This window comes from Merops nubicus, unplaced genomic scaffold, assembly GCF_000691845.1.
Source record: "Merops nubicus isolate BGI_N331 unplaced genomic scaffold, ASM69184v1 scaffold6439, whole genome shotgun sequence".
In the NCBI taxonomy this organism is placed as follows: domain Eukaryota; kingdom Metazoa; phylum Chordata; class Aves; order Coraciiformes; family Meropidae; genus Merops; species Merops nubicus.
In genome coordinates, this window is record NW_008630072.1 from 51,599 (window position 1) to 66,108 (window position 14,510).

General features: G+C 45.0%; 1 protein-coding gene across 1 annotated transcript in view; it reads right to left on the bottom strand.

The window, feature by feature from the left end:
• RNF216 (ring finger protein 216) overlaps window positions 1–14,288 on the bottom strand; it is a 61,354-nt gene extending 47,066 nt beyond the window's left edge. The window contains 10 exon segments of the mRNA XM_008947137.1: window positions 985–1,122; window positions 2,121–2,171; window positions 3,118–3,257; window positions 3,522–3,636; window positions 4,558–4,722; window positions 5,458–5,560; window positions 9,190–9,266; window positions 11,013–11,864; window positions 12,954–13,087; window positions 14,222–14,288. Of these exon segments, the coding sequence (XP_008945385.1) occupies window positions 985–1,122; window positions 2,121–2,171; window positions 3,118–3,257; window positions 3,522–3,636; window positions 4,558–4,722; window positions 5,458–5,560; window positions 9,190–9,266; window positions 11,013–11,864; window positions 12,954–13,087; window positions 14,222–14,288 (1,842 nt within the window).
• Between the last annotated feature and the right edge of the window lie 222 nt (window positions 14,289–14,510).

Below are 14,510 nucleotides of genomic sequence, written 5' to 3' on the forward strand. Positions count from 1 at the left end.
ACCATGTCCTGAAGTACCACATCCACACATTTTTTTGAACACCTCCAATGATGGTGAGTCCAACACCTCCCAGGGCAGCCTGTTCCAATGCCTCACCACTCTGCCAGTATGATACTAATAAAGCAAGACTCAGTACACCCAGAACATTTCCAAACACATCAGCACAGAGTCTTGCTTCAAGAGAATGGGCTTAAGCAAGAACAAGACTAGTTAATCAAAGAGATCAGGCCTCGGACAAACATTGGGCATGGAGATGCTGTTGATAGCTGGGATCACAGTTGGCTCACTCCAAGTCCACTGTGACCACAGAGTGGCCCATTATCACTCTATGGTTTCTGTTCACAGCACATTGCATTCTTGTCAACATGGTCATATAAAATACAGCTGCCAGTTCATATGCCTACATGAGACAGATCCAGAGTGCAAAAGCACCCCACAGTTTGATCATCATGTCCCAAGGCCAAGGAGCACACACACCTCAGAGGAGGTTGCTGACTTAATTATAGCTCAGCTAAGTGCCAGGATAATTGTTGGCTAAACTAGAGACTAAGAAGGTTGGTATTATCACAGAGGAACCAACTCCCAAACTTTAAGTTGGGATCACAGTGATATTATGAAGGACAAACACTCCTAGCTAGGAGGAGACTGGCCACGTCAGAGATAAGTGTGTTTGTTGTGCAGATACCACGGGTTTGTCAAGGAGAACACAAAGACCAGACGAGTGCAAGTTATTGTTGTTACTTTAGGTGCTGTAGAAAGTTTCTCTAATAATCCAAGCTGCTAAGCAGAAGATGGAGGTTAACAAGACTGAAAACCTATGAAGCAAAGATCCCACTGTGAAGTTGTTGGCTTCAGATTTTGGGACAATTCTATTCAAATATTTCCTGGGAAGTGCCGTTACAGCTGATTTAAGCAACACCACTACACAAACAACGTGAGCTCCCAATAGCAGTTTACCCATGTCCCCAGTTGGGAAATTCTTACCTTCCCAGAGCCAAAGACTGCCTCCTGAGTGTATTTAATTAGGCACTCCTTGCAGAACAAGTGCCCATCTGCACACTGAGTTAGCTCTTCAAAGGCAAACTCCCCATAACAGCAGCGGCACTCTATCATCTGACCATCCTGCAGCCATAAACAGAGGTATTAGCATCATCATCACACCACCAACAGCTATAGCAACACACAGACACATGCAGCTGCAAGCCATAAACAATGTCAGCATTAATTCTAAAAAAAGAGCAACAGGCATACATCATCCCATTAGATACCCTATTTGGTGGTCACAACTCACTAACAACAAGCAGAAACTCAGTTTTAAGTTACTTAATATCTACATGTGCTGCTTGACAGGTTCCAAAAAGCTACAGAACAGAGGTTGTTTAATAATTCTTAGCTCACAGGCAGAGAAGCATCTTGGGTTCTGGAAGCTGCAGAGTACACACTATCTGTATGGGAAAACCAAGCTTCAGATCACTTGCCCTCTAAAGGGACTTTTACCCATCTGCTTGGAGAGACTTTATCTTGGCCTCTTCACTGCAGGGGGGGAAGCTTGCCACTTTTTAAAAGCAAGTGTGCCCACTTCTTCAAAGGTCCAGCATCTCTGGAGTTTGAAGAGAAATAGGCATAGAGAACCAAAAGGTGAATCCATGGCTGCTGAACAGATCTCTAACTTTTCTCTCTTTGTTTAAAGAGAAAATCCTGGTACACAAATTTTTAAAGAGTCCTTCCTGCAAACAAGAAAGACCTTTCCACTGGCAGAGCGCCAACGACAGCAAGCCCATTTTAAATGGCTATAATGGTGGTAGGAAGAGCAAACCTGGTACTATTCTATTGCAATGTTTGTTCTGGCCAGTAACGATACAAGCAGCAGCTGACTGAATTACTACAGATCATTACTTGCATCAATACTGTCTTGCTGGACTCAGCTCTTATCTACCTTTTCCAAGTGCCAGCCAACACACACTGTGCAGGTTTTTGCCAGCTCAGCAAAAGCAGCATGGTGCAAATGCAGCTTCAGGAAAAGCTCCATTCCAGACGTCAAAAAAAGAGCCTGAAGTAGTAAGTGCAAAATGAAGTCTGTGCATAAGCTGAACTCAATGGACCACATTATAGATACTGACCTTCTGATACTGCTCCTCATTCATCTGCAGAGCAAGGAGAAAGTCTGCATGCTGTAAGAGAGATGTGCAACATTTACATTCTGTATTTACAGAAAAAATTCAAATCTCCAGCTTCTACACACTTTTACATTATCTCAGGACTTGCAAAGCACCATAAAAGGCTCGCTGTCTGCTTAGAGCATCACTCAGCCCATTCTTCCAATCCATTAAGCTATTTATGATTCAGCTAAAACAGATGGGAGAAGCAATGGCAGCAAGAACAAAGAACCAAATTCTGCATTATGGAGGGCTGCTGGCTCAGGCTTCCATGGGCAGAGATGATCTCACCCAGTGGGCTCCTCCAGACAAAGCCCCAAGGAACATTAGCTTTGTGTTTAAAAGGAGACACTATCCATCTGCCTAAGAGACAAGGATCTTTAAGAAGCTGCTTTAGAAAGGACTGTAGGTGCAGAGCTGTGAATTCAGTCTTTCCTCAGACTAGGAGGGGAAGACAACACACCAGCAGAAAGCAGAGGGTTCTCCTTCAAAACACATGGTCCTCAGCACAGGACAAGACATCCTGGAGACACAGGACTGCCAACATGTGGAAGGCAGAGTGAGTGGCCAGACTGCCTTGGGCCTGGTCATTATTCACCACCACCAAGCTGCAATTCCAAGCCCTGAAGCAGCAGAGAAGTCTGATAACGATTAGAGGAAATAATTAGTAGAGCTTTTACTACTTTGTGGCAAAAAAGGTTCAGAACAGTGTTTCTAAAAGTAGCAGCTATATATTTAAGTAAATATGAAACTGTGCTTGGCCTTTTTCCTTCAAAAATTAGTTACTTGGGAAAAGCCATGCAGGTTAACAGGCAATAAAAGGGCAAATGCAGTCACTTATTCAATATTTTGCTCAGCGGTTGAATTTCTCCAAGAGGCAGATTTCCACGTTTAGGGCCAAGACCTCTACAGTAGTTGAAGTCGTTTGCACCACAGGATCAAAGCAGCTCCTACCACTCACCTCTGCCATCTCTTTAACTTTCTGCTCATAGAATTCCTGCTCCAGCCTCACGGGTGGGAGGAGAGTGAGCTTGTCATAGGACCTCCAGTGTCGTCTCTTGTTCTCCAGGAAGAACATGCGCTTCTCAATCTTCACATCACCTACAGCAGAGTTAAAGGCACCAGGAAATGAGATGGAGCAGCCAGAACAAAGCTTAAATCCTCCTCCTTCCACACATTGCCAGCTGCATAACTTCAGCATCTCAAACAGCACTGTACCAAAGCAGAGGTACTAATGAAGAATATCTCCCAAACAGGTACCAGTAACAAAACCAGCTATTTTGGGACTATACCCCTTTCCATGAAGGGTCCTTTCTGCTGACAATAACTATGCAGAGAGCACCCTACATACAGCTTGATATTTACCTTGCTCAAATTTGAAGTCTATATATGAATACTGATTCATTTCCTTCCTCCTTTTTCGTTTCCCACTGGTTTCGCGAGATAACTCTTGCCATTTTTTGATAGCATCTGAAAAGGCCTGAAAAGCAACATACAGAGTTAAATCCTGTCTGGGCCTGGAAGAAAGCAGAAGCACACACTTCAAATCAAAGCACAGTACAAATGTGTAAGACTGATGCAAAACTGGAGAGAAACACCCCATCCAGCAATTACTCCACAAAAAAAACACCATTTGAATACTTCATGGCACTTCAGCTGTTAACTCTAATACAGCTGGTGTCCACTCTGATGTGGCAGAGATGGTTTTTTCTTGTTGTTTGGCTTGTTTTTTTTATTTAGAAATAAAGGAAGCTCAACTACTCAGCATGCAATCAAGTGAAAAGACAAGGAGGTTTTGTTTTAGTTAAGTCCTAGAATAGTACAGAAAGCTCAAGCAAGAGGAGTGTATCAGGAGCAGATCCAAGTCAAAAGCTTGAAGTCACATTTCCATGCTGTTTGTGGATACTTAAAACAAGTGTCTTTGCAGCTCCATTACAGTGAAGCTCTTTTTATGAGGAATACAGGACTCATTCCACAAGTCATAATAAGAAGAAAAAGGACAGTGAGATTTGGGCTTCTTTTCAATTACAAGCAGTCAGTTAACTAGTAGCAGCAGTTAAATGCTTGAAGATTTAGCTAAATGTCTAGGCTTTATTGGCAATTATCCCACACTTCAGCAGAGACACAGGAGAACACTTCTCAGTTTAATGCTTCACCTACTATCAACTAGTGTCTCCCCAGTCCTCCTGTTAGAAGTAAAAACTTTCTGCAGCATTCTGTCCAGCCAATAAATTTTGCTAGTCTGTACTAAATGGATTAATACTACTTGAAAGGAAAGGAAGATTCCTAAAAAAGCCCATAACCAAGCACTAGCAGAGGATATAAGGCAAAAGACATCACACTGCTCTCCACAGACATGGGAGATAACCCCTGGAAAGAAAACACACAGGAACTGGAGAACCTTTCGTGTGATTGCATAGTGTCCCTTGAGTTCATGTAGTGCCCACTTAATGTCTTGGCTGCTCAGCATTTTGAAGTCTGCCATGAGGAGGTCAGCTGCCTGGATAAAGCACCGCTGGTCAAGTGGGGCAAGTTTGGAAAAGTCAAAGTAGTCCACTTTAGGCACCTAAGGAGAAAATGCAAGAGGTACAAAAAGGCTGTTACAAGGACACATGAGAATAGCCCAAGCCACGCTTTTGGTGATCAGGAACTTCTGCAAGACCACCTAAATATCAAGTTAAATGGCACCCAGTTCTGAGCACCTATCTCCCCACCAGCTCAGAGCACAGTGTGGGTGTGAAGTCTACTGGTCTATGCACTTAGGTTACTAGAAATGCACTTGGGTTACTAGAAAGAGTGAGCAACTTTATTGGCTCAAGGTCAAGAGATGCTTCCAAGAGTAGCTACTTCAACACACTCAAAGCAGCTCAGAATTTATCAAATGGAATTAAAATAATCAAGAAGCTACAGGTATATTTGCAGTTTGGAGGGTCAAAAGGCAATGCCTCAGGGCCATATTCTGCATGTGACAGAATGACCATGGGATTCTTGTACCAGTTGTCAAAATGAACACGTTGGAGGGGGCAGCTGACAGGCGGGGCAGAGGGTCTCACTGAAGGCAGAAGTGGGGGGACAGGGCAGATGTAAACCAGCAAAACAGGAAAGTCATGGAAATCATCTTGCAAGAAATTAACTATTGTTATTTAACACTGTCTTAAATGCACCCAGAGGCCTCCTAAGACAGTATGGCTCAACCAAGCACTCTACAAATCCACCCTGACAGAACCAGACAACCAGAGGTCCACTTGGGTTGAACAGCCTGGAGGAGAGGCATGCTGGAGATGAAGATGCTCTCACTTGCCTTTGTCTCATCTTGGCTGGCAAGCAGGCTGCTGCTGGGATTTAAAACCACTCTGCCTTCCTTCTTTGGGTAATCTGGGTTTTCCAGAAGAAAGTTACAAAGTCTGAAAAGATAAATATAGTTACTTCAGGGTTTGAGAGCTCAGGTTCATTCCTCACATGTCCAGTTTTCAATACCCTGTAATTATGAGGCTAGGCAGGCAAGTCACAGCCTGCCCTGTAAGAACCCAGGGAGGTCGTAGGATAGAGCAAACCAGAAGTAAACCACTGGGAATTAAGTAAAGAATGATCAGCTGTATGGCTGCAGAAGGAAACTTTCAGTTACATTTACTTACATGAAGCTCCTATGGGGGAACCAACCATCTTCCATCTCTCCATGCCAGGTGACCAGACTTGCTGCCCCACTCACACCCCTGGACAAACCCATGTAAAGTGGTGCCTCCTCTGAGCACAGGTCAAATCCTGCACGACTAAGTGTACTAACTTCCTTCTACTCCAGAATTAACATGATGAAGAGCATACAAGAAAGAGCAGTCACAACATCAGCATTAATTGAAATGTAGTTGTCACCTACTGTGGCTAATACAAACGAGTCTAGGGGAAAAGCAGCACAGAAAGCCCTAGAAAAGCTATGAAAGGCTGATGTATTCCTCAAAAGATCAGAGATTCAAATTTGAATTAAAGCCTCCAGTCTCCATCTACTTTCACATTAGAGCAGAGACAAACATGTTTAAACTGTACTCACATACAATACGTACTCCAAACACAGGTTTCTTTGTAAAAAAGCTGGAAATCACACCAACATTGTCCAGCTTCCACTAGAAATCAGTGAGAACAGCATTTAGAAAATAATCACTAAAAACTGCTGAAGGAATTGCACACTAGCCTGTAAATGCAGCTTACCTGAGGTCTTATCACAAACAATTACAACTGTCAGATAAGCTCAGTTTGAGTATTTCAGCTTAGAGACTCCAGCAAGTAGTTTCAGAATGCCCCACTGCCAAGATCCACAAACACCTCAGAAGTCCTCTTGAAAGGCAAGCTTGCTGTAAGGTATCTGCCTGAACTGGACTTCCACAGCTTACCCTCAACCACCACTACCCAGCTGTGCTAGCTGGGTCAAGCCACATAAGCTGTTCCTCAGTTTCCCCACTAGAATAATATCCTTCTGAAAGGAGCTGTGACAAGCAATTAACATTTGTAAAACTTCTTGAATGAGAAAGGTGCTAGGTTGCAGCAGCAAAGGCATAATTGCAGCTAATTTACATTCCTGATGTCAGAAATCAGTCCCTAATTAAGAAATCTGAACTGGCTTGAAGCATTAGCCCACTATCAAGGCATGATTACTTTAGCCCTGCTTTCACATTCAAAGCAGAGGCATTTCTTTTTGTTTAATCAGGTATTGACATATTGAGCCAGAAGCTTTTGACTGAGTGTGAATGCTCCTGCACACAAAAGCTGAATAGATGATACCCTGCTAAGAGGAGCTCCCACATCTTATCTTTCTCATCAGTTGAAAGTTTTGAGACCATCATTTCAGAAAACAACAAAATATCTTGGCGCTGAGCATTTAATAGCTTCCAGCCCTCCTCCCCTCAACCCCTTTTGTAAAAAGAGAACTGTTTTAATCCAAACAGAAACTTCAAGGAGCTCAAACCGCTGCAGCTCAAACGCAAAGGGCTTCAGCTGGGGCACATTTGAACTATTCTGCATGTTGCCATCCCAGCGCTCAGGATTTTCAGAGATGTTAACCTTCAACGTCTGACAATTAGTTAAGTGGGTCCCAGACTTGCAGCACTTGCAGCACTGTTCATTAATATCTGCACCACAGGACACAGAGCCAGTTAAAAGCCTCATCCCTGCCCAAACCCAGCCACCCTTATTTATTATATTTCAAGCCTGATTCAGCTTGACATACCGTGGAGATCAAAGAGACCCTGCCAGCCAAGCTGACCAGTGCTTTGACCCATTTGTTCCCACACAAAAGATGCAGTGACAACTCAAAAGATAGTTTGGTTAAAGGAATAAAAATATGGAGAAGAAATCTTTATCATCCAGTAAGTGGGTAACGCACCGCTGAGCAGACACTGTAGATGGCCTACAGGGAAGCCTGTAAGCACCTTTTCATCTCACTGGGTCTGTGGCACACAATAGGAGAAAAGAGATTTCGGGAGCAAAAAGGGAAGGAACACATTAAGGCCGATAGAAGCCCAGAGTGGGGTTTAATTCCATCAGGCTGTGGTAAATTCCCTCCGGACACAACGCTGAGCTTTCCCACACAGTCTGGGGGAGGCTCCTGCAGCCAGATGCTCGACTTCAACGGCCTGACTGCCCCCAGGAATGGTCCTACCAGTCTCCTAAGCTCCCAACACCACCATCCACCCCCAGGTGCTCCAAGCACAGGCACCTGAAGGCTTCTCTCATGCTGACCACGCTGCTGCTGCTGTGGGGAAAGTGCTTTGGAAAGACAAAAGTTACAGTCTGATGGCTTTCTAACCAAGAAGCCCTGCTTTGGGGATGTGTCTTCACAAGATGGGCAGAGGCAGGAGAATAGGAAATCTATGCCCAGTGGATGGGCTCACCCATAATTCCTTGCCAGTTCAGTTATTTATGGTCCAGTAACCAATTCTAAGCCTCATGCACTTAAACACTGCTTAATTAGTGCCCTAGTTAACTGGAAATGGAATCTGATTCATACAAGATACAGTGAATACTCTGGCAACTAACACCTATTCTTCATTCTTGTATCACATAATAATTAGTTGGAACACGTTTGAGATAGCAGTGACAGCTCCAGAGAGAAAGAGAGAGAGAGAGGGGGCACCTAGCACCAGACACACGTCACAAGGGATTTACTTCAAACCCCTCTCCCCTCTGTGCTGCTGGTGCCAGCACACGCAATCCCTGCTCTTCAGCCATGCAAGCTTCACCCAAAAGGGCAGGGAGACAATGCAACTTATTGATAAGGTGAATGACTTCTAGTAAACTTTTGATTCTAAAATGACTCCCAGAGATATCAAGCATGATGAACACTAAAAGGCTGCTCGAGCTGCTAACACAATTTGGAAAGCAATAGTCCTCACGCTCCCTACCTCTTATTTCCCTTCTTAGCTCATGTTTCTGCTCAATTTGACCAAAATCTGACCCTCAACAAATATCTAGAATCAATCCTACCAGCCCTTAAGTGTGTTTGCTCTGGTCTATTTGCAAAAAGTGATGTGAGAGAACTCAAAAAGTACCACTGCTACTTGATTAAGTAAAGGGGTAAAAGCCAACATCGTGACACTGAGTAAGGGAGTCCCAAACAGGTCAGCTGTACCTGGAAAAAGCCAAAAAGCCAGTGAAATGAAGAGGCAGGAAACAATCTCCAAGTCAAAACCCATCAATTCACCTTTGTACTCTTTTATAGAAGTCATCTCAACATCTTAATCCTGACACTCAGCCTTTTTCAGAACCCTAATAATAGTTAAGAGGAAATTATATATAATATCTTTAAATAACCAAATTATCTTAGAAGTAGAGAAGCTACAGCACAACGTCAGAATTAAAGTAGATTTAAGAAAAGCTTTATTAGAAGGGGGAAAAGTTTCCCTGCCCTTTGGCACTATCACAGTGTGACTCCCAGCCTGGATATACTCCAGAAGAGCATCATCAGTGGGTGGGGAAGTGGAAACGTGACTGCAGCCAGAATGTTGTATGAGAGATACATCCTGGCTCTTAGCTCTGTACTTACACATTTAAGTCATAGCAGTTCTTGATGCTGATTAGCTCCTCAATATATTCCTTCTTCACATCTGGGAATCTTGCTTCCTAGAGTAGAAAAAGCTCAAGGTTATGTAGGTATTAGAGGAGCTGTGTTGCACAACTTAATGGCACTAAAGACAGATTTAGAGGTAATTATCTAGCACCTTCCTGAGGCAAGGGCCAAAATGGATTTCAAGAGGCCCTTTCTAACCATCCAGCCTGGATATTGCAGGCTGCTGGCTTTCCTTTTCCCTCTAGGATGACTGCTAACAGCTCTTTCTCCCAAGAAGAATGCAGGTAGTGATGTGAATGGCCATGAGCAGGTGGTCTAACAAGTGATTCAGGCTGGATGGAAAGAGAAGAGGCACGTAGGTATGATCTGCAAGACAAGAAAAGCTAATATTTGCCTTCAGACAGAAGATGGGAGTTCCACATTGTGTGCTGAAATACCACATTCCAAAGCAAAAGGGAAAAAACCAACACCACATACACCCAGGCACAGCACTCAGGCAGACCAGCAATGAGATCAGAACAGACAACAAACCTCTGTGGGCATTTCTGTGAAAGCTCTCCCAGCAACAGCCACGCAGCAAAGAGCACCCTGTGCTGCTCTCTCGTTGGGTTTCTGCACAGCTATTGCCATCGACTGCACCACAAGATCTCCTCCTTTGCAAGATTGGGCTGCTCAGGGTTGCCAAGCAGTGCAAGAGTATCTACTTACCCACCTCAAAGCAAGCCACTCATCATTAGGTCTTATTGGAAAAACTGAACTTTGTTGGGCTGCTACTTAAAGAATATTTTCCTCAAATACACTCAGATGTGGGGGGAAGACTTGGGGGGGATGGAGGTGGTGGTGTAAGATACAGCTGCAGCAAAATAAGTTTGTTTGCAAAAACATATTTCCTAAGGCATCAAGAGAGACTCTTCCTCCCTAGCAACCAAGAGGAGGAGTGTGCACTGGAGGGGAAGAGATCAGACATGTGAAGCATCACCACATTTTTTATACCATGTTGCCCAAGCTGCTGAATATACCAAAGGTTAAGGAGCACTGTTCTTGGTGGTTCAGTTCTTGTACCTACTGCCTGCCCCTCATGCTAAGCTTCACACAGAGTCAGAAAGGAGCATGTGGAGTTACCATACATGAATCTTTGGGCTGCTTGTCCAGTACTCCTTAGTGCTGCTGCTTGGGAATCCACACTGCAAGGACAACCATTACCCCTGACTGCCACAGTGGCCTTAACATGGCCACAGACCAAGCTACTTCAGGAGAGACACCTGAAAGCAGCCATGGCTCACAGCCATGTGTTTTCAAGCCTTCTCTCCTCCACTCTCTAGCCCTCTGCCAGTGTTCAGTGTCTTAGTTTTGCTTGTTGAGCTCTACATCCATTCCTAAACCAGCTCTACAGAGCTGGGTTGGGAATCAACCAGTCAAAAGCAGGCTAGCAGAACTGAGAGGGCAGTGACCTTTCAGGGAGCAGACCCATGTTATTTCCCCTCACTGTACTCCTGAGACCCTGCAATTTGTTCTGCTAAACCTCTTCAGCCAAGAGCCCACCCCATAGCAAACAGTGCCCTCCAGACTTTTATCCTCTCAGCATAGTCCTGGCATCAGCCTTTCAAACCAAAGTTTCCCAGGACAGTTCACTGCATGCTCCTCACCTGGTGGATAGCTGAGTCTCAGCCAAACCCAAGAGGATCTGCAGTTGAAGTCAAGAGGGCTGTGCTTTGAGCATATGAAACACTACAGGCCTTGAAAAGCCTGTCTGAAAATAAGCTGGACACAGCAGGCAAAGCAGCCCTGGGAATACTCACCGTCTCTCTGATGAGCAGTGCAGTGAGGTCTTGGTCCTGCCCAGCAGCTCCCTGTTCTGGCACATTGCTAGAGCCAAGTTTGTGAGAGTCCTGTGTGGGGAATGCTGGACCTGGCTGCTCATTGTCTATCATGGCCTGCTGGCCCGTTTCTTCTGGTGGATGTGCCAGCTGGGGTGAAGCAGGACCTGGAATCCCATCCTGCTGTGGTTCAGGTCGGGGGAAGGCTGGCCCAGGAGCTTCCTCTCCATATGCCCTCAGAGATCCTGGGTCTGCTTCAGGCTGCCCTTGCTGAGGAGCACAGCTATTGACTACAGCATGTGGCTCCCCCTCCAGAGGCTGGAAGTATGTGTGATCCAGCTGGCCCTTCTCCTGCACCTCCTGGGCTGGGGTGGCTGCAGCAGCTGTTGCTCCAAGGTTTTGCTTGGGCTCCAGGTTCTCTCCTTGCCATCCCTGGGCTTCCAGCTCTTCTTCTTGTTGTGGAAGGTCTGCATTCTCCAGACTAAGCATTTCTTTGTTAATAACAAGCTGTGGATTCATATTTATTGCTTGAAGCAAACTCGGGCCAGGCTCCTGGTTACCTGCAAGTTCAACCTTGGAGCCATTAAGCTCAGATGGTGCAGGCTGCTGCAAGGCAACGTTGACATTCTCATCCCTGCTTGGTCCAGCACTCTCTGCCACGTGATTATAACGGTCTCTCTGGCACAGCAGAGCTGAGAACTCATCTTGCACATGTGTGTTCCCCAAGGGCTTGGCAGAACTTTCAGATCCTCCTTCTCCCACAGCGTTTGCAGCCTGCCATGGAGCAGCAGGTCTGATGACATTAGGACGCAGAGGCCCCTGGTTCTTTGGGGTCTAAAAAGAAGACAGAGAAGAGTAAGTAGTTCTTGCCTGCGTGTCAGAATCCTTGCTCCAGATATTTTGCATCTAATCAAATTTCTGATGGGAAACAGATGAAAAAAGTCTGTTTAGCAAGGTGTTTAATAAGGCATGAAACTACCTAACCCATGTACCTTTGTTTCACTGAACTTCATCCTCAGTCTGTCCCCAGGTACCAACAGAACATTTGGTAGAACTGGCAATGCACAGGACTGAGAGTGGAATAATTTCCCAAGCTCTCCTCAGTCTCCACTTTCCTCCCACTAAAATACAGTCTGGGAAGGAGGAACCAACTGATAGTGTATTTACATTCTCACCTATTTATTTAGACAGGCAGGAACCAAGTCTCAAAACATCAATCTCTGGCCTTGTCCTTGCCTCTGGCAGGCAGACTGGTGAATGATAACAGAATCTAAATATTCTCTGCTACTGTTTGCAACTATGAAACAGAAAGGTCAGCTTCCCAACCCATCTTCTCAATGCCTCTGGTTACTTTAACAGAAAAGTGGAATATCTTCTTGATGTAGCTTGGGTATGAAATGAGACCCCTAAAATAATCAGGGTAAGCTAAAGCCTTTGACACTCCTCTGTGTGACTGCCTGTGCCAGAGGAAGGAGATTTATCAGGTGGGCTGGCTTTGTAAAACTGCAAAAATTAAGTGCCTGCAACAGCCTGACAAGAATTCAAATAGTGCAGACAAATATAAAGCACACAAGGTCAAACATGGCATGTTTTGAAAACCTGCCTCCTAAAGAACATCAAGCCCTCTTACAAAGCACTCTGCCTTTCTGGGTTTAGATTGATAACTTTATGGAAGCTACAGCCTTCTTTAAAGCTACAGACTTCATTAAGTAGAACTTTTAACTACAATGCAGTTTAACATTCTACTTCTCTCCTGTGCCCAAAATGTGATTAAATATTTAATGCAAGTAAAATGCCATCGTTTCAACACTCAGACATCCTAAGTAAATAACTGGAACTGGATAGGACTCTCCAGATATTTGCAGAGGAGTTTGCTAGAAAGGCCATGAATAAAACAGGACAAGTACAAGGATGAAAAATTACCTCTGTCAAGATGACTACGTCGTCATCATCTTCCTCAGGCTGCTGCTCTGCTGGCATTTCAGGCAAAAAAGGTAAATCTTCATCTGAGGAATCTGATATCGTGATAAGACCGTCATCCCTGCGGTTGAGCCAGTCTGGAGTAAAGTGAATAAAATTAGCTCTTTGCTGAAGGTAAATGACTGAAATCATCACAGGGCACAGGCCCTGGAGCATCTGAAGAAGCAATCTTCCCATTTGCATAGCAGCAAGGAGGAGGAAAAGCTCAAAGGTCACTGCTTCTTCTGCAAGTTACTGTTACAGCCGCTCCAACCTGCAGGAACTGCAGCTCACCACAACAGCACAGGCCTGAGACATGATTCTACCTGAAACCTCAGCACGAGTCAAGCTGCTGCAAAAACTATTCTGAACAAGCCATGTATAGAGTACTTTTTAATTTCTGCAAAGTCCTGACCTTTCAGTGTCTCGGGGACAATGCCTTTTATTTTATTAATGTGCAGTGCATCCTAGAGGAGAGAAGGTTCCCTGTGCAATTTGGCCTCTTCTGAAGGACTGTGACTTTGCAGCAGTACCTTATGCCAGACCATAACCTTATGCAGCCCCTGGCTGGGGGTGCAGAAAATATCCTGCTATTAGGTGACAACCTTGTCCCTGAAGACTTGTCAAGAGTGGAATATAGATGCTACTGAGCACAGCTGCTGGAACACAGGAGAGACACTCCAGCCAGAAACAGGGGGTTTCTGTACTGCAGAGTCAGCACACAGCCACGCCTCCCCTACAACCTGACACAACATTCTGGCTTCTGCTTTAGCCAAGTATTCATGAGCATCCATTTATCACCTTTCAGGAGTACACAGAAAGCACCATTTTTGAATTCCACTCTTGGAGGAGCAGGTGCCAATGCAGACAGCCCTGTGAGGATGGGAATGGAGTGCCAGCCTCCCTCCCACGAGGTCCTCAGAGGGGTGGAACACCATAAGCCCCTCAGATTTGCTGAAATAACCTCTGCATGGTGTTCCCAAGAAGTTAGCAATCTGCCTTAAGGCAACTCACTGCAACGTGAGAAAGGCAAGAGCCAAATACTTTTGCATGTCAGCATAAAATGAAAGAATTCTCTGTAGGTGGCTGTGAAGCAAGTGTAACAGAGCAGGGTATGACATAGCAAGACAGACCACCAGCAGCTCTCCTCCAAGGTGACTCTCTATGGGCCCTGCTGCTTGTGAGCAGGATTTCACAAAGAGTTTCAGAAATGCACACCAGCTGGTACTCACCTCTCCCTCTGGGACTACTCAGGCTGTCCAAGCTAAGTAATTCTTCATTTTCACCTCCCTCTGCCATTTTCAACAGCTCTGCCCCAAAGTGTCAATGCCCAGGCATGGCAGTGCAGCTCACCTGAGGAACTACAACACAAAATAAAACAGAGTTAGCCAAACTAAAGGAGCTTTCCCAAGACTAAGATATTTTGGAGGTTCTCCTGGCTCTCCCAGCAGTCTCTCCACAAGGATCATCTTCTGTACCACCTTCTCAGTGCCTAAAATTAGACATGTTTCTGTTATCTTC